This window comes from Rhopalosiphum maidis, chromosome 2 (assembly GCF_003676215.2).
Source record: "Rhopalosiphum maidis isolate BTI-1 chromosome 2, ASM367621v3, whole genome shotgun sequence".
NCBI classification, from domain to species: domain Eukaryota; kingdom Metazoa; phylum Arthropoda; class Insecta; order Hemiptera; family Aphididae; genus Rhopalosiphum; species Rhopalosiphum maidis.
The window spans coordinates 46,345,437-46,372,211 of NC_040878.1; the positions used below are offsets into that span (position 1 = coordinate 46,345,437).

The following is a 26,775-nucleotide window of genomic DNA, read 5'->3' on the forward strand; positions in this document are numbered from 1 at the left end:
TAGCAAATTTTATTTAAAAGTTGATTTTCAGGGGAGGTTGGAGGACCAAGCACTCCCTTTGCTTTTTAGACATTTATCCAAATATAGGAATATCGCTTATAGGATGCTGTTGAGTACCCCTTTATCAAACTATTCAGCAGAACGGTCATTTTCGGCTCTTAAAAAATTAAAAATTATTTAAGATCAAATACAGAGGAAAAAACTAAAAAGACTTACTTCACTCGCCTTGTTATACATTGAGTCAGAAGATAATGCAGGGAATGGACTGCAGTGAATTGATACGTCCCTTCGCAGAACAAAAAGCTCGTCGTTTAAAAATGTGTTAATTATTTTTTTATAAATCTGTTCTTATATGTTTAATGTATATACATATATTTATTTTATAATAATTATGATAATGATATATGTATAATATTTGTTTTATCCAAGTATGTTGAATATATACAAATTATTAAAAGCAGTTTTTATTAATATATATTTAAAAGGGCCCTTCTTTAGTAGCTGCCTTGAGGCCCTGGCCCCTGAGACACTTAAGTTAGGCCCTGTAGGTAGTTCAGGTTATAACCTATACTTGGTATAGTTATAGGTACCTATATTTTAAATAATATTATGTTATGCATATTAATATATGAGCTATGGTTAAAATTGTGTCATTGCATAATTAAAATAAAATGTAAATAATTATCGCCATATTGTATGATGATTCATAAAATCATAAGTCATATGCTTCTTGTGTCTATCATGTATTTTAAATCTTAATATTTTGAAATATCCTATTGCTTAGGCTAATAAATACTAAATACCAGTAATCTATAATAATAAATATATATATATAAATGATAGTTGATAGGTATATCGTTTATGTATATTCATATGTATAATATATGCGTGTGATAGACGATTGTGTGTATAAAAATGTTTGATCAATAATATTGTCATTAATATAGTATCTACTTATATGTGGCTTATTATACGCGCACTGAAAATGGACGCTGTAACTCAAAAGGCAATGACAAAAAAGTCAAACTTGTAAGTATTACGGGTAGTTTTATTTATTTGTGTACTTATATACGTGTATAGAAAGCATGAAAAAAAATAAATATTTTTATAAACAACAATGTTTTTTTTTTTGTATTGCGTGATGTGTAATTTATACATAGGTATATTTGTATAATATTTACGGCGTATATGCCAAAAATAGCGTGTTTTTAGTAAATAACAAAAATGAATTGAATAATGTTGGTGACAGTTTTTGATGTACTAAGCCGAAGTGCAATATTTAAGTATATTATTGCCATTATTGGAGTTTAGTCTTGTGCGTTGTGTAGTTGTAGTGAAATTCATTTAAAAAATATTTTGTTGTTACTGTAATACGCACTAGCAGTAGATCCACACCACGGATAATATAATATAATATAATTATAATTCATTATATTATCCGCGGGTCCACAGTAGGTTGCTTATCTTATCAGATTATAAGGTGAGTTTGTTGAAGTAGTCAGTACTCACTACTCAGTAGTCAATACCTATTCAATATAGGTGCAAATAGGAATAGCTAATCCAATTTTATGCAATAGGTGGACATAATATAACGTTTACATGTACTTTATAGTAGGTAGACTACTTAGACTACTAGACTATAATAATTAATAATAGGTATATTATGTATTATACATTTATAATTTATATACCTAATTCAGGGGAGGCTTTTAGTGGGGACATAGAGGCCATGGCTCCCCAAGAAATCTTACTCTTTATTTTGTCAAATATTTTCATTGATTTAATTGTGTATAATTTGTATAACATTAATGTAAAAAAAATATTGCCCCCCCCCAGGTAAAGAACTAAAGCCGCCCCTGACCTAATTGATAATAGAATAGTCTATTCTATTATTAATGCTTATAATACTTAGAACTACTAGTTGTATATAATAAATTCTAATAGTCCTAACAATTGTTTACTATTTACTCAATGAAAATATAAATTTTTTTTGCTAGGTATTTATTAACTACTGTATTTTTTTATAAATGCAAAATATCATATTATAATTTATTTTTTAATTAATAACTATAAATACATACTATCAAATGTAGGAAGTACAGTGAAAAAAATACAATACTTGATATTATGTTGTACTTTTATTATAATTACGTAATATGCCGATAAAGATATTTTATATAACAGTATAACACATGAACATTTTAACATCTTTTTCTTTTAAATGTATTTATTAAACAATTTATAGCAATGTTGAAGTTGTAAAAACAGGAAAATAATTGATCACATTAGATAGTACCATTGATTTTATAATATGTAATAAAATCAATGATAATATCTACAGTAATAATGTCTATGCCCACTGCCCAGGGCGCTATACAAGTACACCAGTATACACCACATTCAGTCTGCCTCTAGTAATATGAATTTTTGAATATTTTAAGTTATAATTATTAAGAATGTTAAGCATGTATCATTTTTCCTATTTTATAATGATTGGTGGAAAAATAACGCAAATATGTATTTCTCGAGAATTTATAATGTAATGTACTGAGGATAAATTATTTATTAATAAATAATATTAATATAATATAATATAATATTTTTATAATAATATTTATTTAGCAATAAATAATAATACAATAATTTATTATTGAAATTTTATCTGTAGGAAATCAGGAACTAAAATTATAAGAGGTTCTAAACAATGGCCACCAGCAAAAACAGTAAATTCAAAACGTAAGCAATTATCTGAACTTTGTTCAACCAAGTCAATGTCAAAAGTAAAACATATTATCCCTCCAAACTTTGTAGACAATTTATTTAAGCAAACAAGATTTACAAAGTAAGTACTTATTGTAATTTTTAAGGTATAAATACAATATATTATGTATTTTCTTCCTTATATTTTAGTATTAGGTTTATTAAAATTTAAAATTATAAACATATCAAGAATTACCCGTCTTATAGTCTAATTTCCGTACATTGTACATTTTTTTAAATTACAATAATATAAGTATTAAAAAGTAAGTTTACTTATACTGTGACATTTTTGTGTTTCGTACAATTATTTGTAATATTTTAGGAAAGAAATTGTTGGATTATGCAAACTATTTAAAAAACTCGTTGCTATTTATGGTGCTGAATCAACGTCTTCGGTAGCGGCAATGAGTTCAGTTGCTTTAATAACGATTCCAACGCAGGTTATTTGTTATACATTCATACATTGTGTTAAAATATATTATATTTTTTCTCATTCATAATATTGTTTTTATTTAGGGCTTCGACCGGTTAATGTTCAGAGAATTCTTGCAAAATGAATTCGAAATTACAACTGAGGAAATCTTGACAGATCGCATATTTTGTTTTTTTGATCAACGAAATGACGGCGTCATACACGAAGACGAATGGATAACTGGGTTGTCGGTGTTGCTAAAAGGCACTCAAGACGAACGGATTAAATACACATTCACTATATACGACCTAAATAACGATGGATTTATAACGAAAGAAGAGATTTTTAGTCTGTTAAGGTTTAAGAACCTGGCTGTACATTATTATAGTTTAAACATTATCTAAAAATTGTTAAAATATCACACAGGTAGTTATTCAGTAGTTAATAAATTAATAGGATTTTGTGTTTCAGGAACTGTTTGGTCAAACATCCACAGGACGAGGATCCAGATGAAGGAGTACGCGAACTTGTTGACATTGTATTGCGAAAAATGGATTGTGACAACGATACAAAACTTTCGTTTGAAGATTTTTCTAAGTCTGTCTTCAAACAACCATTATTGCTTGAAGCTTTTGGACAATGTTTACCATCCAGAGAAATTTCAGAGAACTTTTTAAATTCTATTCATAGTGTGCAGTAAATATTTGATATGATGGTTTCAACAAGTAACCAACAAGAACTATTTAATTATTTAGAAAACTTGTTTAGCTGTACACTATTATTATCAAATATTTTTTATATTATAATCAAAACAATCTTATTAGTTATTAATAGTTAACATAGATCAAGTTATATAAAATTATTAAAATCTATTCAAGTAGACGATAAAACTGCATCATATAAGATAACGTACATTTTTTTCCAAGTGATCAAAATATGTTTTATACATTTTTAGTCTCAGCCTTTAAGGAAAAGAAATATGTTTTCCTAGAAAAAACTTTACATAAAAACTAAGAGATCATATTCCTATTATTTTTTAACATACAATGTATTTATTTACTTTATTAATACTATTATTTATTTAAATAAATAAATACTCATTTAAAATGTATTTTTAATTTGTTCGTACTTACAACTTAAACAAGCATAACAAAAATATATACATATAAAATATAAAAGAAATTAACTATAACAAAATATGTTATATGTTTTATATTATATAGTGTATATACGTATGAGTTATGTTATAAATCTAGTGAAGTTTTAAAAATTATTTTTCTAAATTCTACATTTTAAACTATTTAAATCATATTTTATAGCATGATATAATATCAATTAATCTTACTACTACAAATGAAAATATAAACTAGTTATTATAATGACTCATTAACTCAACTTAAATAAATAGTATATAAATTATATTCACCATTATTGCTAATTTTGGTAATACTGGCAGATTTCTGTATTAAAATTTTAGATAATTATGGAATAGCACAATAATTATATAAATGATATTCTTTGCTAAACCATAAATTAGCTTAAAGATAATCTTATATTATGTGGATAAACTATAACATATATCAGTTGTGTATTCTTGATTAAGAAAATATGTCTGCTTACTCAAATGTCTAATATTTTATTAGCACAATAAAATTTACATTGTTATTAAAAAATTGTATTTAAGTTTGTATATGAAATGAATTTCCTACCAGAAGGAATTTTTTTAATTACAATTATAAGAATTTAGTACTGCTTTTTAATTTTTAAACCTATAAATATTGAAATTATGTTAATACATTAATACTATGCATTAAAACAGAAATACAAATTAAAAATATTTTTCATTCATAAAATACAATAATAATATAACTATATAATATTTTAATGTATAATTATTGTTTTATTATTTTGATATATATATATATAAATTAAAAAAATGCAACCATTATGAATTTGCAAAAGTAAATATAAAACATATTATAATAAATTATTAAACTTATATTTCCACTTTACAGTCTCACTTATCATAAAAGTAAAAATTAATAGTTATTTTCTATTAGATGTCATTTTAATTCAATTAACGACCATATTAAAACTATTTTTCTTTTGGCACAATTTTATCTTTATCTTTATCTTTAGCAGCAGCAATTGTACTAGGTGTAATACCAGCAGCAGCAGCTATATTACCAATACTACAAGTATCTCCTGTTTCTAGTTGTTTTAATAGACGAAACAGGGCTGATGCTTCTCGAATTTGAATAAAATCAATACAAAATGCTTGGACTTCAATAAATAATTCCTATAAGAAATAAAAGTAATTTGTGAAAATTCATTGCTAATGAACAAATATAATTTTAAATTACAATAATTCACTTAAAAGTTAATTAAAACTTTTAAAATGAATAAAATATTTATTTATAAATTTGTTGTTACCTGCACATTGATTATTTTGTTTCTAATGAGAGATTGCAGAAAAACACATACTAAACGAACTAATCGGTTTTGCATATATTGATCCTTAATAGTTTCACATGCTACAATACAATTTGATATGTATAGATGTACAAATTCAGTTGGAAGTTCTACAGTAGTAGTTAATCTAATAAATAACACAAAATTATTAAAAAAAAATAATAATAATAACAATAATGACATACCGATTAACTACTTCCATTGAGTGTAAAGACATTTCCATATTAACTAAGACGGAGAAGTAATCAGTAATGCAATGTGATTGCATTAGTTTTAGTAATACTTCAATAGCTATTAGAGGATTATTTTCAACTAAATCTGGCAACTTAAAAATTCAAATTCAAAAAAATAAGTTATAATATAGTACATAAGCATCAAAAAATTGTATGTAATTTGGCTTACTTTACAAGGTGTAAGACCAATATGATAAACTAGTTTTGGATCATTTCCAAGTTCTGCTAAAAGATGTTGTTGTTGCTGTAAGGTTAAAGGTGTTTTGAGAGCTTTAGTCATAAGTTCTCGTGCTTCAGTAGCAGCACTAGTAGATACACACATTGTTTTATCATACATAATCTGATGATTTGATCGACTACTCATGTTCATCCATACCATCTATGAAAATATTTTTTCACAATAATAAATATATTATTTATTTTCTAATTTATTATTTAGTTCTTACTTCTTCTTTGCACACATACAATGGTGGTACAAGTCGCATCATTTCTGGTTTAAAATTGTGTGAAACATATGATTTTGGTCCACTAATTAACATTTCTAAAACTTGTTTTGCTCCTTCTTTTGATCTATAACATAAAAATGTAATATATTATATAATATAAGTTTAAAAAAACATTTAATTACACAGATAATTAAATATTTAATATCCTACTCAGTTTTTTGAGGATCCGGTATAATAACCGGAAGGGAGCTTTTTGCTGTCCGTGGAAGATTTTTTCGACGATCTTTAATTGTATTAAGAATTGTTGCTGTATTTACTACAGGTTTACTAGGATCACTGCGTGCTGTTAATACTTGTTTAGCAGATTTTCGTAATAACTCTTTAGAATTTTGAGACATAATTAAATTGGAAAGAAATATTTTAACAGGCATAGTTAAAACCGGCAAATCACCAACATATTCATTTTTGCCAACTTTTTTATGCTGTAAATAAAATGTAGTAAATATCATTAATATTTATCATTAACATAATAACATTCAAAATAATATCTTACCAAGAGATGCATAAAAATAGGTGCTAAAGGATTAGTTGCAATCGGTTCATTTCGGTATAATTCATAACATAAGATTATAGCAGCAAATTTTTGTGTTTGATTGAGTAAAAAATCAGAATGTTGAATCAGCATAAGTAAAGTACAACCAACTATAGTGAATAATATAAACATTTAATAATTATAGATAAATTAAAATCAAAACTAAAATAAATATTAAAAAATAACCTTTAAAGCAGTTAATTATGAATTTTAAAAAGGTTTAATGGTAAAAAAGGAGTAGTATACCTTAAATATGAATACATAAAATTCTACAAGATTAATAGAAGACATACATTCATGTTTATTACTTTCTAGAATAGTAATGAAAGATAATAGAACAAAATTATTACCATGAGAAGAACATAAATTACATACATTTAATATTATCTTAATTATATGTTTAATCATTTACCTTTAAAATTATCTTCTCGTTTGAAAAATTGGTGTAGTTGTGAAACAAGATATTCAAGTGTTTGATTTTCAACAGTTTCTTCACTGAGTATACTATAAAAATAAATAATTTTTTATGAAATTAATTCAATTAATGTTAAACGTTTTTTATTCATACCTCATGAGAGTAGATAATTGGTTAACAGAGAGATACATTTTGTAGGTACAAATGGTGGTAACTAAATTAAGCTTATTTATTCAATAAAGATACTAAAGTAAATTTTACAGTAAAATTATGTTGTAACTTGAATAAAGAAAATTAATAAATTAGATTGTTACAATGTTTATTATTTATAAAAAAGACAAATAATAATTTTTAATTATAAGTTTTAAATAGTGTAAATATGTAAACATTTGACTAATCATTTGATAAGAATTGATTATCCATTGTTGCCAACATAAAATATAAATTTATATCACACAATCTACCTGCTTGTAAAAATATTCCAAAGAGAACATATTAAGCAAAAGATTTGATATTTGAAATGCCCGGAAAAACTTATTTGAACAACTACTTACTGTACCTATTTATTATAATTAACAACAATTTTTTAAAATAAATATTTAGTAATTACTAATTAGGTCAATTAAGGAAAGTAGGTTTATATTATATAAGGTTAGTAATTATTCTAATTAAATTAATAATTTGTATCTTTATAATATAATTTTTAAATTAATGTGCTTTAAATTGTAATGTAATTGAGGATTTTGGTGTATTTCAGTCATCAAATAAAGGTTTTAAGTTTTAACTTAAAGTAATGTAATATTTTGTTTTTTTTTTGAAATATTTTTTTTGACTAAAAATAACAATTATATGCACATTTTATTCTTTCAGCACTACACAAATATACGTATTAAGATTTAAGATCCGGATTAATGGACTAATTTTTTTTTGGTGACCCTCATTTTACAAAAAATGTTTTTACAAAAATATATCAATTGATATATATTTATTAATTAAATAAAAAAAAAATATTTTCCTCCAAAGAGAAAACTTACATTACATGGTTAACTTATTGAAAATACAATTTAATTAACTATTAAAATATGAAAATTATGGTAATAATATAAAAATATAAACAAATAATCATTTAAAATATTTTTTTCTAGATTTACTTGATGCAAAAGTATCTAAAACCTAATAAAATAGTTTTTTTTTACATGTCATTTTCAATTGACATAATTGTTAATACGTTTATTTTCTTTGTGTTGTTTTAATTTTCGTTTTTCTACCAGACAGCTAGACAGATATACTTTCTTGAAGACATTGAATTTTATTAATATTATTTTAAAATTATTAAATAATTAGCTGATATTTTAAAATAAATTTATAACATGACGGGACTGACGTTGTGTTATTCAAATTAAAAATGACTGAGTGTAAATACGTAAGAAATAATGAATATGGTACAATGAATTATGTTCAACGGAAAAAGGTAACTAAAAAGATCAAAGTCCATATACATGATATATTAATGTGGGTTTAGTTATTAAATGATTGTAATGTTAAGTTTATTTTCATGTAATTAAACCTTTTATTTGAAGTTATAATATAAAACGAAATAACACAATATATTTCGTGTTGTATGTAAATATCTAATTCAATAATATGGACACAATATAGTTATCACTGCAGACAATTATTTTAAATGATTGATATGAATATAACTTTAAATAAATATTGTTAAAATAATTTTTTTTTTTTAATTGTAGATCTATAATTGTAAAAAAGCTGCAAACTCATAAGAACATAATGCAAAATATATTTTTCGGGGGGGGGGGGGCGCTCTAGGATATAGCTTGTTTAGGCCTCTCTTCTTAATTCGGCTATGTAGCTGTGTACATATTATAGTTACGTACTTTTGTAGATTTTCTGGATTTGAGTTTATTAATTATTATTATATAACAATTAAATACTTTTAGTTTTGTGAATCAATTATAATAATAATTAATATATATGTGTATAGTTTTATAGGTAGGTACTAGGTAGATATAATAATTAATATAATATATGTTTATATATAATATACATACTAATATTTTTATAATACTATTATATTTACTTATAAGAATTTAGATATATGTAAGTAGGTAATAGGTGATACTTAATTAGTAATTACTAATGGTCAATTACCAATTTATATGAGAATAAGATTAAAATAGCTTTAAAAGGTACAGTTGAATTTAAAAAAAAATTGTTAACACCTACTTACGAGTATATTGTCCAAACATCTAATATATTTATAATTTATTTAAAGAAAAATTCAATTAATTTTTAAACGTATATAATATATAGTAGGTACCTACCACAGTCCATAATTAAACTTAAACAAAAAACAATTAAAAAATGAATTGTATGAATTATTTGTCTTCAAATAGAAATTATTAATTTACCTTTATATTTAATATGAAATATATTTTTTTTTATCTTAAATAAAAACGAAACGACAATAATTGTAATTGTTTGTTTCAGTAAATGGTTACATTAATTATTAATAATCAAGTATAATTTATAATAGTCAATAGTCAATAACATCGATTAAATATACGAATAATATTGAATAATACTTATCAATGACAATATTTTAACAAGTAAAATTTTAAGAGGATGTTTTACCCGCATGTGTTGTCTCTGTCTTACATACATATAATATATGGACAATTTTCGTTCAGCAGAATTCATTTTGTGATGTTAGCTTTACATTTTAATATTAGAATATGTTAAGAATATTATTTAGGAAATGTCATATCATATGTTTTTATTGATATTATCATTTTAAAGTGAGTTATGAACATTTCAAGTTGTAATATTTTACATAGCTATAACCTCAGATCTGTAGTTATAAGCCTAGGTTATATAGGTAACTATAAACTAGGGCCTATAACTCACTTTAAAACGAAATTAATAAAAGCAAATTACATTTCTTAAATAATATTTTTAACATTATAGTTTATGGTAGGTAAATTTACCTTAATATTTAGCTAATATTACAAAACTAATTCTGCTGAACGCAAATTTGCTATGATGTACTATTTACGTAGTACGTTAGTTAGATAGAAACAACACATGCAAGTATAAAGTCCTCATAAGAATAATTTAAATTTAAATACAATTTTCTGAATTTAATAACAAGATAAAAATAATAAATGCGATTATAAATTATAATAGTATTTTATTATTATATTTTTGTATTAATTACTTTATTTATTTAGTTAATAATTATTATCAGATTTTTCGTTTATATAAATCAAATAATATGTTCCTTTGCTAAAATATTCAGATTTAAAGAAATAATTATATAATAATGTATATGCAAGCTCTATGGTACTTATTAAAAATTAATGTTATCATTTTTCAAAACCGTGGTTACAGTGTCTACTATCTATACTATCTATGGGGTCATCTGAAATTTTCATGTATGTAGTTACCAGGTACCTAAACACAATTCTTATCATAATAAATTTATTATCATTTCCAATATTCACAAATTGTTAGTCTATACTTTTTAAACCAAAAAATTATTAAGAATTTTTAATTATTTTTACAAATTTCCACAATAACTAATTTATTATTATCGAACGATGTTTTATACATTTTTATTTAAATCGCATGTTTACTCTACTTAATGCAATCACAGCGCGTAATCAAATTATCCCGCCATTTCAAATTTTTGCCTATTTTCTCAATTGGATATTATAATGAAACCATTATTAAGAAAAATATCACTCCACGGATTTACCTAGCATGCAAAGGTAAGACAATATGATGTAATAATTGAATTTTAAGAATTGTTAGGTTTTTGATGTTTCGTAATAAAATACTAGTTAGTGTTTAGTAGGTATTTTCGAATTTTGCTCAACTATTTAGGTAACAGTTATGTAGATGCTGTTTTCTCGAGAGAGGATATCGAAAATACATACAACTATTAATAACTAAACCAAATAATTTGATGATAATATTGTAAGGTCTAATATGTAACCTAATATGTTTTGTTGTTGTATTAAATATAATTTAAAATGTATATTTAAATAATAATAATTAAATTACAGAGTAAAATTATTGATAAATTTTAAATCAGTTAATGACATAAATATAATTAAAAATATTTTCTTTCCTACACAAATTTAGTGTTTAACAATTTTTTATTGATTTAGTAAATAAAATAAACAAAAAAAAAAAGTATAGGTTGGTAGGTACGTCAAATATTTTTTCGTTCTTTTTTTTAATAGTTCTCCTTCTCCAGTTCTCCCCACACGTCTAATAACAGTAACTGCGGAATAATTAATAATAACATGTAGATATTATGTAATGATTATTAATTGTCTATTAAAATTTGAAAGTTAAGAAACTATTGATTTGTTGTCATGAACTTGTTTTGTTTAAACAGTGGAAGGGGAAATTGTTATTAACCAGAGTTGGAGGGAAGTGTTATTTAATACAAATAATTATAGGTTTATTGAATTGAATAGGTTGGTAGGTATTTTATTATAAATAGACTATATGGAGTATAATAAATATATTTAATATCACATGTTAAAAATCCGAAATTCGTAAATTTGTTTAATAATGTCATTTCCCCCCAAATGTTGTTTAATATAATATTATGTTTAATAATAAAATAATGCCATTTCTCAGCGGGTCGTAAGAGATTGATTGCTATCGTTGTTATTACACAATGAATATCATTAATTTGAGACATCCAAGACCTTAACCAATATAACTTATATTTTGGAAATACAACGCAGAAAAAATTGCCATAGTCCATAGAATTAGTTCGTTAGTGTTTACAAGATAAAAAATTCAAGGTTACTCGTTAGCCATTAGTTATTACTATCATAATATATCATATTGATACAGGTAATATTTGGCGCATAATTTCACATTTACGATACTCAAAAAGATTTTCGTGACTTATTATTGGATTTATTTCATTTCATCCATAATATATTTTTATGATACTTTTTATACCGTTTCACTTACTTTGGTGTTTAAGTAATTACATTATTAAACAATTAAACTATGTATTAAATGTACTGTTTAGTATGCTTGAACTAATATATTTTGATAGAATTTGTAGCTGTATAAGGTTTTGATATATTACAAGATTAATTCTGGAGGGGAAACTATTAGTGATAAACAGTGTATAAATCTCTGATAGTGTTCTAAAATCTGGTGAATGGAATGGATACTATTATAGGTATACCTTTAATTAATTTTATCAAACTCAAACTATAATTTACAATTTTAAAATTGATATTATTGTTAATCACTTAAAATTTTTACAAAGCAATGTTTGTTTTGTTTTTATATTTCTGAATTGTATCCAACTATCTATTTTTTTTTCGTAAACGTAGTTAATAAGTTTTTTTTTGAATAGATTATTCTTTAAAAATGTAAATTTTAGAACTTTATAGCTGATGATAATTTTTGATTTAAGTTGTGAAAACTGTGTAATTTAATGTATATGTATCTTAGTAATTTAGACTTTGAGTACACCTACAGTTCCGCTTGGATTAGACTCTATATAATCCATAAATTGCAGTAGGTATTCAATTTTTTTTTTATTTCATCATAAATGACGATTACGCCCACGGGAAAAACAGTTAAACGATGATATGATGATAGATGTATGTAAATAGTGAAATTAATTTTTAATCATAACTTAAAATTTGAAAAAGTTGGATAAACACATAAGAACTTAGCAATTAAGTTCCTTTAGAATAATTGTTTTTTACTATTGTAGTAATTTGAACTAAAAGTAATGGTCTATGCATATTCGATATTCTAATCTAGGTTATAGTTGTCCTTGTGTTTTAATAATTTGTATTACCATCAAACTATTGATTATAAATTATTATTTATCATTAAGTACTTTTATATGTTATATGTTTTTCGATTCTAAAATGTTTCTTGGTTGGAAATTAAAATTAAGTAGCTTTTAAGATTTGTGAACTATTAAGATTGAAAAGGATATTTTTAAATTTCTACGCGTCTAAGTCGTTTACATTATTATAATGCTCACATAAAATTGTATACTCGTATTCTTTTCATAATTTAATGTATATCTATAGATAAAAGACAAAAGATACTGCCAAAAAGAGTTGATAGATAATTGCTTTTTATTTTTTTACAATTGTAACTGATCTCTTCGTTGAGACCCGAAACCGAGTTTGGTGACCTTGGTAGTAGTGCGTGAAGTGTCCAAAATCATTGGAGCCTGGAAGTATCAAGGACCTTAGGATGACGGTGAGGGAAGAGCGATAGGACGGGAGGAAGCGCGTCATTTCCCCGTTTGTAATAAGTTATACATAACGCTCGGTGTATATATATGAAATGTCTTGCCAGGTGCAGAGCAGTTATGGCGCTGTCCATACCACCTGGCTTCTGTTTTTTTCCTCGTAGAGCATCGCGCGTTCTCTCTTTTCCAGTAACTCACCCGTAAAACCTCTGGATCTATTCGTCCGTTACATAATAATACAGGCCAGTACACACATATACGTATCCATACGTAAACCGTTTCATAGGTAACTTGAACTTTCTAGGAGCATGACCGTCTTAAATGGTCAAGTTATTAAGATAACGTACAGCGTTATACATCTGTATTATATACCGGGTGTTTTACTATATTTGTCTGTTAATAACTTTTTTACTCAATATTTTTGATATTGTAAATTAGTTACACAGCAATTATAATAATTATAAATTGTAATATTTTATAGTATAATTTTATGCGTGTTTTTTTTTGTCCTTCATCACGTATTTGTGTTCAAAAGCAATAACAATGTTTAAAGTCTTAAATTTGAGGGTATTTTTTGATAGAAAATTGAATCGAATTGGTATACTTTAGATGCATCTAAAGTAAAAGAAGAATTGACTAAAACTAGAAAAAAATTACAAAACTACGGACAAATTTGCGGTAAACAAGTTTTCTATAACTAGTGTTTAAAACACTGTGTTTATATTATAATTTAAAAATAAAAAATTGTAAATATTTGAAATTTTCATTAAATACTCATATTAGAATTTTCTAGATATGACATAATTTTCTTAAAAATTTTTTTCAAAAGCTCTTATTGTATTATTAACTGATATTTGTAACTTACTACTGTTTTTTAGATTTATGTATGATAAGTTTTTTATTTTAATACAATATTCTTCATATTAAGTTGTTTTTACTCATCGTAAAAAATATTAAAATACATGAGCCCAATTTTGTTTATAAGTATAGTTTGAAATTCAATTTTAGAAATAATATAATATGCAATTTTGTTGAAAAGAGTTAGTTCAATGTTGCATAACTAAAACACAAAATAAATGACTGATTTTACTAATAAAATATAAATATATAAATAAATGATCAAATATCATTAGAATTAGATGCTGACTTACTGTATCAATTCAGAAACGTGTTTTTTTTTTTTAATTTGATGGTTATCACTGAATTCAAATTTAACTAACTGTTAAAATGACCTATACTGAATAACGATGTACACTCGAAATTAATGTATACTGCAGAGAGGTTTCTTGGATTTTTCGCATTTTGCTTTGCCTAATCGTCCTAAACATAAACTATAAACATCGAATATAGTCTATTTATATATTCTATTTCTGTTTCTAATTTATATTTAAATATTTAAAAGTGAATTATTTGAGTACTTATGTAAATTTTTAAGTTTAAATAAGTATCAAGTGTATACAATTAACTTATAAGTTTATGTACGAAGTCTAACACGATAACTGATGAGACACCTTGTATTATAACATGTAGCTATATATTTAAATGTTTAAGTAAAAATTAATTGAGAGTTGTAGCATGACTACATGAGTTATTAAAATTAAAGGTTTAAATTATAATAAATTATAAACATACAATTGTGGTTAAGTGGTTTAAACTTTTATAATTTTAATGTTCCATAAAATATATTATCATTTTTAGTATAATTGTAAATATAAATTGGTTAATAATTATTGTATATATTTAATATTTATGTATGTGTACATATATAAAAATACTAAATGCTATGCTTATAATTTATCATATAGTATGTTGTTTGTTAATGTTTATTGATAAATGATAATCAATGTATAATATGCTAATATCTATTATTAAATTAAAAAATATTATTTTTATATTTCGTAAAATTTTGTATATTATTTAAATACTTCAATTAATGTTAAAAATACTTAATTCAAAATATCTTATAAGAATATTATAATTTTTAAATACATTTTATTGTATTTTTCATTATTTTTAAAAGTTCCGATAAATAGTTAAATTTAAACATTTGGAAAACTAATAAGTTACGAATAATAGATCGATATATTATTTTTGCGAAAAACAAATTGTTTTAGGACATAATATAACTAAAGACCAGCATAAAAGTTATTGCCATATTTTGAATACGATTTATGGTGATTCTTAATTGTATTTATAATTATTATTATTATTAGCTTTCACTATATAACAGTATTGTAGTTTAACAATTAATAACAATTATTAGATAGTAATTGGCATGGTACCATTATAACCTTAAACCTATACTCAGAGTATAAAATATTTTAAGTTTTATTATTAAGATTAAAAGGTTTTTTCATTTTTGGTATGTATTATAGTTTACAATTATAATTAATTAAGAGAAATAGTTTTAGACAAGAAAAATGTATACTTTATTTTGAATGTTTTAATATTGAACAAAATGTATATTTTTATAAATATGACAACTTTAAGTTCAATGAAAAAATAAAAAAAAAAGGTATTGGTCTAAAATAGAATAAGTGTTTTTAAATTTATTACATTAGTTGTGATTGCTGTTTCTAATATATATCACATATGATGTATATTATATAGAGATCACCGTGATATTATATTCTTGTTTGATAGAACTAATTTTCAAGTTATTATCTAATTTTATTTGCCGTCAATAAAAGTATTGCACATACAATGAATATGAATCACACTTGAGTTTATCAATCATTCAATTTAAAACACGATACAAAGACTTAATAGTTTAATAACTTAATGTATATTTTAATTTCCGGCGTTAATATACATAAATAATATATTACTCACTTCATAAAAAGTAGGTCAAAAGCGCGTTTTAAATCTAATGTTTCTTTGACTTTTGTCACGAACTATTGACCCATTAAAATATAGTTCATTGTGGGTACTTCTTACTATTTTTTTTTTATGTAGATTTAAATGTTATTTTAAGTTTAAAATCTTATCTGTTCTTACATTTGTTACGATTTGGTTAAAACCAACAATCTATTGTTTACTTAAATATTAACTTTAATAATAAAAGTCAAAACTATTTTATTTTATAATAATATTTAAATATAATTTTTAAAAAAAGAAAAGATTTAAGATAAATTTTGATTTTATTTTCAATACGATAATATAATTATATTTTACACATTTATTTAGTTTAATTTACATTAAAGTTTTTATTCCATCTGCGTGTGAAAAATACAATTTCACCATAATTTTAAAACTTAATTAATCATTAACTGACATTGTCGACATTGTCGGTCCTCTACTTATAGCGTAGCATCGCCTAACTGCTTTATTACTATATTTTTGCTTAGCGTTCATTCTGACTTTTTTCTTTTTGTTCGGCTCCTATAAAGTCGTAGTATAATATTAAATAGCGATAACTTCAAGCATTGGATATGTCTTTAACTTTATTGTATTAAAATTATGTATTAAATTATTTTAGGTATAGAAATGTAATAATTGATTAATTAAATACTCATCACTAGTGGCACGACACAATGTTCTTGCATTTGCAACTTTTTTTTAATTTTTCAATTTATTGCTAAGTACGTTTTAAATGCGTGTCATGTAAGTGCGAATTAAAATCTAAAAGTCTTAAGTGTAATTTTTGGATGTTTTTTCTAATTTTATTGAATTTATTCACTCGCCAACTATTTTAGTTATATAAACAACACTCAACCGTTGTAACATCTACGTTATCTTATAAAATAAACATAGTTTCAAGTTGGTAAGTATTGAATACAGCACTAAAATAATTTATGAAATATAACTATTTGACAATTATGCGTCATATTGTTATAATTTGTTCTTCAGTTACTTTGAATAGGATACTGAATTATTTTTATATTTTTGGTAAAATTTTAGATTAAAGCAGTAAATTTAAAACATGTATAACAAAACGCTGTTATTTTTTAGTGCAATTTTTGGTATTTTTTAGTGTAATACTGCAATCAGTTTTACTAGTTTTTTAGTACTACAACATCCGTGCTCTACTTATCACTTTTTTTCGAATATAAAGGTTTGTAGGCATTCACATAGATTTATATAGCTTTTTATGGAACTTTTTATTTATATTTACATAGATATAGAAAATTTAACACAAATTGGTCATATTTAGACATTTACAGTGGTTTTCTATAAATTAAAAATCGTAATTTTATTTTAACCTATTAAAATATGAATACGAATATGTGTTTGTGTTAATTTGAAATATAATATAATTACAACCAATTCGTATAAATTCAATAAATTGCATATTTATTTTACTAATAAATTGTATTAATTGTTGTAAAAATTATTTTTTGTGTATACTTTCATTTTAATTTTACTTGATAAACAGTGCGCTATTTAACCAGCATTTTAAATGATAGTTTAATTAATCTGATGGTTAACTAACTGGCAGTTATTATGCCAATTAAAAAACCAAGCCAAAGTGTAATGAATGTTTATTGTATAATAATAATAATAATAATAATAATAATAATAATAATATAAATACGATTATATTAAAATAATCTTAACTAAACAGGCGAAATAATATTGCCTATGCATTACGCCTAAAAAAATGATACAAAGACTTATAAATAATATGTATTTTTATTATTTTTTAATAAAATAATTTGAATGTATAGTTTTTTTATCGTGTGTTATAATATAATATAATTTAATTTAAATTATAAAATTATTTTTAAAAACTGACTTTAAAATAAAATATACATGTATATTAGGCTAATTAAATAAACATTTCCTTAGTATATAATTACTAATATTAAGGTATATCGTATATGTAATAAAAATATTAAATAAATTCAATTTATAACTAAATTATTTTATTATTATTAAAACTATCCTTTGAGAACTTGTTACTTTTTTTTTATTCATCGTTTATTTGTTTTGAGACAATTTATTCACCCTTTTTGAATATTGCGTGTGTATATATATATCCGTAAGTTACTGCACCCTAAAATCTGAATGAAGTGTTTTTTTAACATGTATTAAGAAGGGTTTAGACTGTTTAGAGTAATATTTTTTTAACTTAAAAAACATAACTGTATAAATTATTATATTTAAAAAATAGTTTGATGATAACCCATAATAAATCAATTTATATATTTAAATACGATTCATATGGTTAAGGCATGATACATTTTGTAATTACTTTCTTAAAATTTTAAGGTATAACAGATAAGTGCTTACTAATTCAAATAGAAATGATATGCATATAGTATATTTCTATTGTACTTAACTTTATGTAAAATTAATAATTATTAGTATTGAATCTAATTATTTTCATGATTTTCATTTTAAACATAAATAATTTTAATTTGTAAAATATAAGATTTCTCATATCTCATTTTTGATTAATGTTATATTTTAAAAAGTAAAGACATATCATTCTAAGAAAGTAAGAAATGCATTTATAGAAAACCTCCCGTAAGTCGTAACGTTTGTTATTGTTATAACTTATGTTATCCTAAAGTATTACAATATTAAATCGAAACTAAAATATGTGATGAGAAAAAAAAAACGTTTTCTATCAGAAATTTTTAATGTTGCACATTTTATGTAAGGTCACGTATGCAGTGGTTCGCGTATTTATGTCAAATAAACTTGGTACGTGTCTCTCACGTTGAATATAATAAACCATTTCTCGATGTACCCATCTGTAGGCGTGGTTTCGGTAACATAATATATATCGGCTGTGGAAGTTTTTATTTATCGCATGGTATTGCCTATAAAGAAAATAGTAATCGTTGTGTTTTGTTTGTGAAGTACTCAGGTTCCTCAGTTTCCTGGTGCACAAAAACAAGGAAGCTGACGACCTCTGAGAGTGAAAAAAAAGACCCTATATCGACATTACGATGTCGTATGTTGGATTTTGGGCGTGCACTGAAGTCTCACCAGGTGCTTGTATTTACGTATTATTCTAAATTCCAACAAGGGATTTTTTTAAATATCGCGTGCCCTGTTTAAATAGCTTTGGAATTATTTTTGTATTATCAAACGTTTCTCGGCTGAACCGGTTTTTCGGCGCCAGTTGTTTTTTCACTATTAATATACATTACTCACCGATATTGTAATATGCCGACTTTAATGTGTATGGAATTTGTCATGCGCGTGCTCAAAGATTACTAGATTGGATTAAGGATATTATGAAGTAAATCGTGGTTTTATTTTGATTATTTCTATACAGTTCGATAAATTCTGAAAACTAAATAAGTGCATTGTGAGGAAAATGTATATAATATTTGCTTTTAAATATGCCGATCATTGTTTGATCGCGAATGTAACATTTAACCATTCCTTTGTCATTTTGTCATTAGCTGTTATAAAATGGCGATTGGTAACATTTGGGTACCATTTCAGTAGGTATCCAAAATATCGTTTGGTGAAGTCAATATTGTTTCTCAGGCGCGAACGCAGAAAAAAAATTCAGGAGGGGGGGGGTTGAAAAATTTTTCATAAATATCATACTAACCATTTGTAGGTCAGGAAATTTATTTTTAGTCCCGATATTTCGGAGGGAGTTTAAACCCTTAGCAATCTCCCTGCAATCACGCCTGTTGTTCCCCATCGATAACACGAATACTGCATGTAACTTGTAAGATAGTCAATCTACGTATATCTTTCGTTATTTTTGAAAACTGTTATTTAAAAATGTACGTTCATGATACTGTTTTCCTTTATTGATTTAAGTTTAAGATATCCAAAAAATAATAACACTACAAACACGTGATATGCGATATATAGCGCGTGCTTGCTGAATATACATAACTAATTGTGTAGGTCACGCATGTTCTCAGTCACGTACTTGATAGTTTTTTACTCTATAAAATTCTATCGTAATTTAATATTCAGATAATAATTTAAATGTGTATAAAATCTATACGCATCATTTTCAATATGGCTACTAGTGATGAAAGACAAATAGTTTGTTGAGTTTGCTCAAATTTTTGTTGTTGGTAATGTCACGACGAATTAGGATGAGCATTCTTATTTCTCATATGCCATCAACTGATGATTTTCTGTAGCACAATATTATTATTATTTCTAATATCCAAATTTATATTATTGTTTTTTTCTTACTATACGTTTGAAATATTCCCTGCGATATTAAAATTTTACATTTTATTGTATTGGTATAGGAATAGTCCATTTCTCTGTATACGTCATTTTCCATATTGAATAGAAATATCGCCGGGTAAAATTTTTTACAAAATACATCGTTAGTAAATATTAAAAGGTATTGTTCATTGACAGAAAATCGATTCCAGTTTGTAGAAATGAATTTACCTTTCATTTTATTTTCTTGAATGTAATGTTACTGACATTTCCGATGTAAACAACGCCAGTGTATTTTTTAACTTGTATTTATGTACAAATATCATGGTTTGTAATGTACTAACATTAATTGTTTAGGTAGGTGAATATTGAACATGTTAATTTGTATTAGAATATTAAAAATTAAAGGATTAAATTAGATGCATATTATTTGAAATAGAGGTAAATATAATTGAAAATATTTTTTGATCATATTTTACACATAATGATAAAACAATTTTATATAATTAAATTATAGACATTTTAAAATATAAGTTATAAACTTTATATTATAAAAAGTTATTTCTATATGATTCAAAATTTAAAAGTTAATGACTAAATTAAAATTATAAAAAGTTATTGGAAATGTAAAAGTATAATTATGACATTTTAATGTTGGCATTTAATATATACAGCAGGTATTTTAAGTGTATTTTATTTATTATATTTAAAATATTTACGAAGAAGTTTTTAAACATTTAATAGTTATTCATTAATTCATTATATTAAAATATAAAAATACCTATGTCAGTTTTTTGAATTCGTTTTTATAAAGTATTTTAATGATTTTTATGATAAAGTTAATGTTAGGACCGTTTTAGATGTTCGTTTTATTTTTCAAATTACTATGTTTTATAATGAAGCGTTTTTTTAATTAATCTCTTAAAAATTAAAGTTAAAAAAAAGTATTTTTTATGTTCATTTCTAGAGAGTATTTGAAACAACCGGTTAAATAAACTGCAGTAGGCGCCCGTCTAGAATTACCTAAGACCGTCCGAGGGGTTGTGATGGAAGAGCGGGTTCATGTTTCTCGGGGTTTATTTGTATGTGTGTGTACTATTACCCTTCATATTAAGAACCTGCAGCTGGAAACTACCGCCGCCACTCGATTTGGCCCGTGCCACTTTCAACCTTTAAAGTCGTGCAATACATAATAAGAAATTCAAAACAGTTTTAACGAGTTCACTGGTTCCGAATGGTTTAACAGTCCACACTGTTCACAGTATTTTAAAATTCGAGAATCTTTTTTACTTTATTAAAATATATTTTATTTCGTAATTTCTTATGCATACCCAGCTATTTTTTATAACATTTTCTAATTTTGTAATAACTATTTATAGGAATAAGCGACACATATAATTGTCAAAATAGCATTTGCATTTTATTTTTTAGTGAGATATAAGTAGCTCAATTATCCATGGTATAAAAATATCAAACAAAAAATTATTAAATATATTTTTAAATCATCGATTTTCAATAAATTTGGTTTTTCCTTTATTTTAATTAATTATGTTAAAATAAATGTATAGAAATTATAATAATAATACAGTAATACAAATGGTAAAATACGTAAGTTTGAGAGTGTACAATTATCCAAAATAATTATATACCTTAGAATATATAATATTTTATTTTGTTTGTATAAATTGTTGTTAAGGGTAGTTATGCATAATAGGTAGGCTAAAGAGTTGAAAAGTAATATATATCTAGGTTGTCCTATCTCATCCGGTAATAAATTAAACACGTTTATAGTTATAATAAATAATTGTTGTAACCTATCTAGGTAAGTGTAAACTGTAAACTGATTAGTTAAAGTTGTAATACTCCAATTACTATAACATACTTATCTTAACTAAAAAATATTTTAAGTGTTGTTATTAGTTATTTACCTATATACCTATAACTTTATTATCTTATAATATAATAAGATGTGTAAAATATTTTTTGAACGTTTTATTGAGCTAGTATTATAATCATGTTTTACAGTTGAAAGTAATATAATTGACAATATAGCTATTTGCAACCAGATATTGTTTTTTTTTTACTATGATAAAAAGTAATTAAGTAATTCCTAATTAGAATAGATTAATTAACACTTTAAAATTTTAAGTTTTAAGCATATAAACCATTGTGATAAGTTTTCTATGTATAACTGTATAATTTGTGTTTGCAAAATACTACGATTGGAAATCGATTATCGATTACCAATTTCGTTAATATCAATGTAACAATTAACTTGTTTTAAGTTATTTAGTAATTTTTCATAATTTAATAATTTATGGAGTATATCCATGCATATGCCAAGTGCATATAAAAACTTATTAAAGCATCAAATCATTGTTTTTATAATAGTTTGTAGATATAGTATATATATATATATTATACTTATTAGTTATTATATGTATTATAATATATTTTGTATTGTATAATATGATGCCGGAAGTTGATGAATTGGGATTAAATCAATCATATACGTAGTATTAAATAGAACACGATAATGGTGAAATAATGAAAATCCATCGTCATACTTTTGATCACGGTGTTGGCCCATTGTGCGATTTCGTATTGTGGGTGGCGGCGGCAACTGCCCAATTAGACGTGTTCGCACATGCCACGACGCGCGTAAAGGTGTATAATACCGTAATGATTTTGCGATTTTCGGTAGTTGTTTACGAGAAAATAAGGAAAGAAAAAAATACCACCCCAAACAGAAGGGCTCGTGCTGGGCGCGCAAACATGGGAACCCGATAGAGTAACATTTGGCAAACTCGCGGCGCGCGCGTCAGTCACAGTAGCAGCAGCTATCGGAAGAGCAGACGGCTCGCGTCCCCTGCCCTCGCCGCTGAGGACCCTGCTAAGTACCGTGCGCGGGAGCGCGTTCACTCTATCGCGTACATAGGTAAGAGTAAACGCGTTGTGGGAGGAATTAAATTAAAACTTGTTAAAAGGGAGTTTGCAACAATCTGACGGGCAGATGGTGGTGGCTAAACAGTCCGCCGTCGCCGCCACCGTAAGCCACGTGTTGCTATGTATTATGCCAACAACCCCTGGCGATTATTATACGCATACACATAGGTAGGTACTCTACATATACACATCTTCCTTTCAAACATAATGTATACTCGCAAACTATGCAGTTTAGTGGAGATATTTATATATATATATATATATATAAACATAATATATGTGCACCAGTTACGTAAAATGTGACGTGTAAAATTGTTATGTATACGTCGTATTGCCGTGAATGAAAAACATATAACTACTTGTGCTTGTACCCATCTTGAGTATTGGTTAAACAATAAACATATACAATAATACTACCCCGTGATACTCGTAGATAGGTATGTATAACGTGTATGATAGATCCTCGGGAATAAGTATACAAGGTAAGGTGTAAACGACAGTATACCTATAATGTATACTATATTACGTATTAATGCACAATATATATAATATTATACATTGAAAACAAGCGACTGAAATTGAACACGTACGGTATTATGCGCACGTATGTCTATTCGAAAAAAATATTATTATTATTATTTGTATAATATATTATATGGATAATGAATACTATACTCATAATACTCGCGCTCGGTAAATTTCGTCGGTATTGTGTGCATGTATATGTGGACCCGAAGGGTTGAACCATACCGTTAAGGTACGTGCCACAATAACGGCGGACAGATGTGAGACAAGAGAGATGCCGAGACACCAAATGGCACACGACCGCTGCAACCTGATACCGCCAGCACCGGGTGCTTTTGCTTTCGATATATATATTATGTATATGTATTTTATTTTATATTTTATCCAAAACACCCGTTCTCTTCTCCTTGTGTGTGTGTGTTTTTAAAGGTCTAGATCCGTCGCCGGGTATACTCATATAATATGTATAATATTATATACCTGTGCGGCTGTATGGCTGGTCGTCCGTGGTCCGTCAGTCCGCCCTGCACCATACGCGCGCCGTTTATTTGTATTTATATAATAATAATATGTGTATACCTATACGTATGTTCTATTTGGCCGAGCGCGAGGGAGATCGTGTTACGTCGGCCGCACGCCGTGTCCACTGAACCGTACGGTTATATTCGTATAATATTAATAAATAATATTATATAACTATAATAAGTATAAAATACGTCATATTATAATACAATATGTGCCGTCCGTCCACAAGAGTGTGTGACCAACAGACTGTATGCGTGTCGAAAATCATTGTACACATAACTATAAAATTCGTCTCATCGTTATCATTTCGTTTTCTACGAGCCGGGACACATATAATAAACATAGTCACACAGGTATCGCAAAAAATAACTGCGTGTCTCGAGAGTCATGACTACGTTTAGGAGAGAAAAAACCCGAGAAAACAATTTGAAAGGTCAACGCGTGTTAATGAGAGGAGAAGAGACGACCTATATATTTGTTTTTTGTTTGTTAGGTTTTTTTTCTTTATATCGTTACTAATTGAATATCGCGAGCACGGCGCTAACGGGGCTGTTGTTGCAGGACAAATGGGGGCAAGCTGAGGTGTCTGGGCCGGTAACAGGATGCTGGGACACGTGTGCCGCCGTGCCCCGTGTGCGGCGCATATATATTCTTTAAATATAGAAACGCCGGCACACGCGGCGACCAGGGGCAGATGGGACCTCTCTCGTTCGTCTCTCCTTCTCAGTCTCTCTCTCGATTCTATCGTCTCGTCGCCGCGGCAGATGTGGAGCAGAGCGTTGCACAGGTTCTCGACGCGTGCAGATTCTTGTACGGGGCGCGCACGCTCGCTCCCGACACACGACGATGACGACGATGACGACGACGACGACAACAACCCCCTTAAATATATTATATATATATATAAACGTATCGCGGTTACCTATACACTCTCTGTTTTTCCTCTTCCTGTACACGTCGATGGCCATATGGCACATTTGAACTCCTCATCCCGCCCACCACCCATTTACGCACAGGCACACGTCTTATAATATAATGTATATATATATATATATATATATATATATTCTATGTGTATAATGTATGTAATAGCTTCATTACCAAGAGTCGCGGTAATGAACTGTGGACGAAGTGTATAATAATAAACTGTCTCAAAAGGTCGTCGTGACCCGAGTCTGCAGTTCAGCACGATGCACATTGCTGCAGTAGGTCGGTGGTACTGAATGCTGTTCTATTATTGTTCGTGATATACCTACCTATAAGTGTAAAATCTCTTGAGTAATTTCATACATATACGCGCAATTTGTATGCTGATGCAGATGAAATATCTGTAAATCGATTCGTAACGTGGATATATATACATGTATTTTATGTAAAATACCAATTTATAATGTATATAAACAACGTTGGGTGTCCCAAAGAGATGCAATAATGACTGTATATAATGATTATATATGTTTAGTATAGTGATATAGTGCGTATAGGAGTAATAGGTATACGTCGGATGGAATGTAAAAAAACGAATTTGTAACGCCTTCGCGCATTCGTCGTCTTTCCAAGCTAGTTCGTTATCTCACGGAAAAGGGTGTCTTTCCTCTCGTCCGGGGAATAGAATTAGTTTGTGACGCTCGCAATAAATTACAGTGCGAAAAAGAACGGACTTTTTAATGGGGGAGCGCGTACCGGGAGAAAAAATGAAGTTTCTTACCCACGGGACGTATATAAATTGAACATTTTATTTCTGGAAACATACGCGTATATTTCTTCGCGTAAGGAACGGAAAACGGGGTTAAACGCCTCGTTATTTATATATATATGCATGTATACGGTATACCCTAAGGTGAAAACCGGTTCAATGGAACAAACACCGTGCTTTACGCGCACAGTCAACATGTTGGTTGTATATTTATACGCGTGTAATAGTGCTTAAGGGTATGTGTTTTCTCACTCACGTTCGTGTGTCTCGTGCATTATACCTCTGCATTACGTTTTACGATGCATGTCGAGACCGTATATCAAGAGAAAGTGAAATAAAATGAATGATGTATAGGATAATTTGACGTACATGGGACGTTCG

General features: G+C 26.4%; 3 protein-coding genes across 6 annotated transcripts in view; 2 read left to right on the plus strand and 1 right to left on the minus strand.

The window, feature by feature from the left end:
• Window positions 1-969: 969 nt before the first annotated feature.
• On the plus strand, window positions 970-4,203 carry LOC113551569 (EF-hand calcium-binding domain-containing protein 1). Of its 4 annotated transcripts, none has more exons than XM_026953870.1 (5): window positions 970-1,029; window positions 2,669-2,842; window positions 3,083-3,200; window positions 3,277-3,530; window positions 3,644-4,203. In XM_026953870.1, the coding sequence occupies exons 1-5, from the start codon at window positions 986-988 to the stop codon at window positions 3,870-3,872; spliced, it is 819 nt and encodes a 272-aa protein (XP_026809671.1). In that variant the 5' UTR covers window positions 970-985; the 3' UTR covers window positions 3,873-4,203. The 4 variants fall into 4 exon arrangements, with proteins under 4 accessions (XP_026809671.1, XP_026809672.1, XP_026809675.1 ...); XM_026953871.1 differs by lacking the exon at window positions 970-1,029 and adding an exon at window positions 1,287-1,480; XM_026953874.1 differs by lacking the exon at window positions 970-1,029 and adding an exon at window positions 1,923-1,997.
• Window positions 4,204-5,128: 925 nt separating this feature from the next.
• LOC113551568 (CCR4-NOT transcription complex subunit 11) lies at window positions 5,129-7,521 on the minus strand. The gene is made up of 9 exons (XM_026953869.1): window positions 7,484-7,521; window positions 7,328-7,419; window positions 6,877-7,025; window positions 6,534-6,805; window positions 6,324-6,447; window positions 6,047-6,256; window positions 5,830-5,969; window positions 5,606-5,771; window positions 5,129-5,471 (listed from the first exon to the last, which is right to left on the minus strand). The coding sequence occupies exons 1-9, from the start codon at window positions 7,519-7,521 to the stop codon at window positions 5,268-5,270; spliced, it is 1,395 nt and encodes a 464-aa protein (XP_026809670.1). The 3' UTR covers window positions 5,129-5,267.
• A 3,435-nt stretch (window positions 7,522-10,956) lies between these two features.
• LOC113551904 (pro-neuregulin-3, membrane-bound isoform-like) overlaps window positions 10,957-26,775 on the plus strand; it is a 60,344-nt gene continuing 44,525 nt past the window's right edge. The window contains exon 1 of the mRNA XM_026954473.1: window positions 10,957-11,118. Within this exon, the coding sequence (XP_026810274.1) occupies window positions 10,992-11,118 (127 nt within the window). The 5' untranslated portion in view covers window positions 10,957-10,991. The remainder of the gene's footprint in view (window positions 11,119-26,775) is intronic.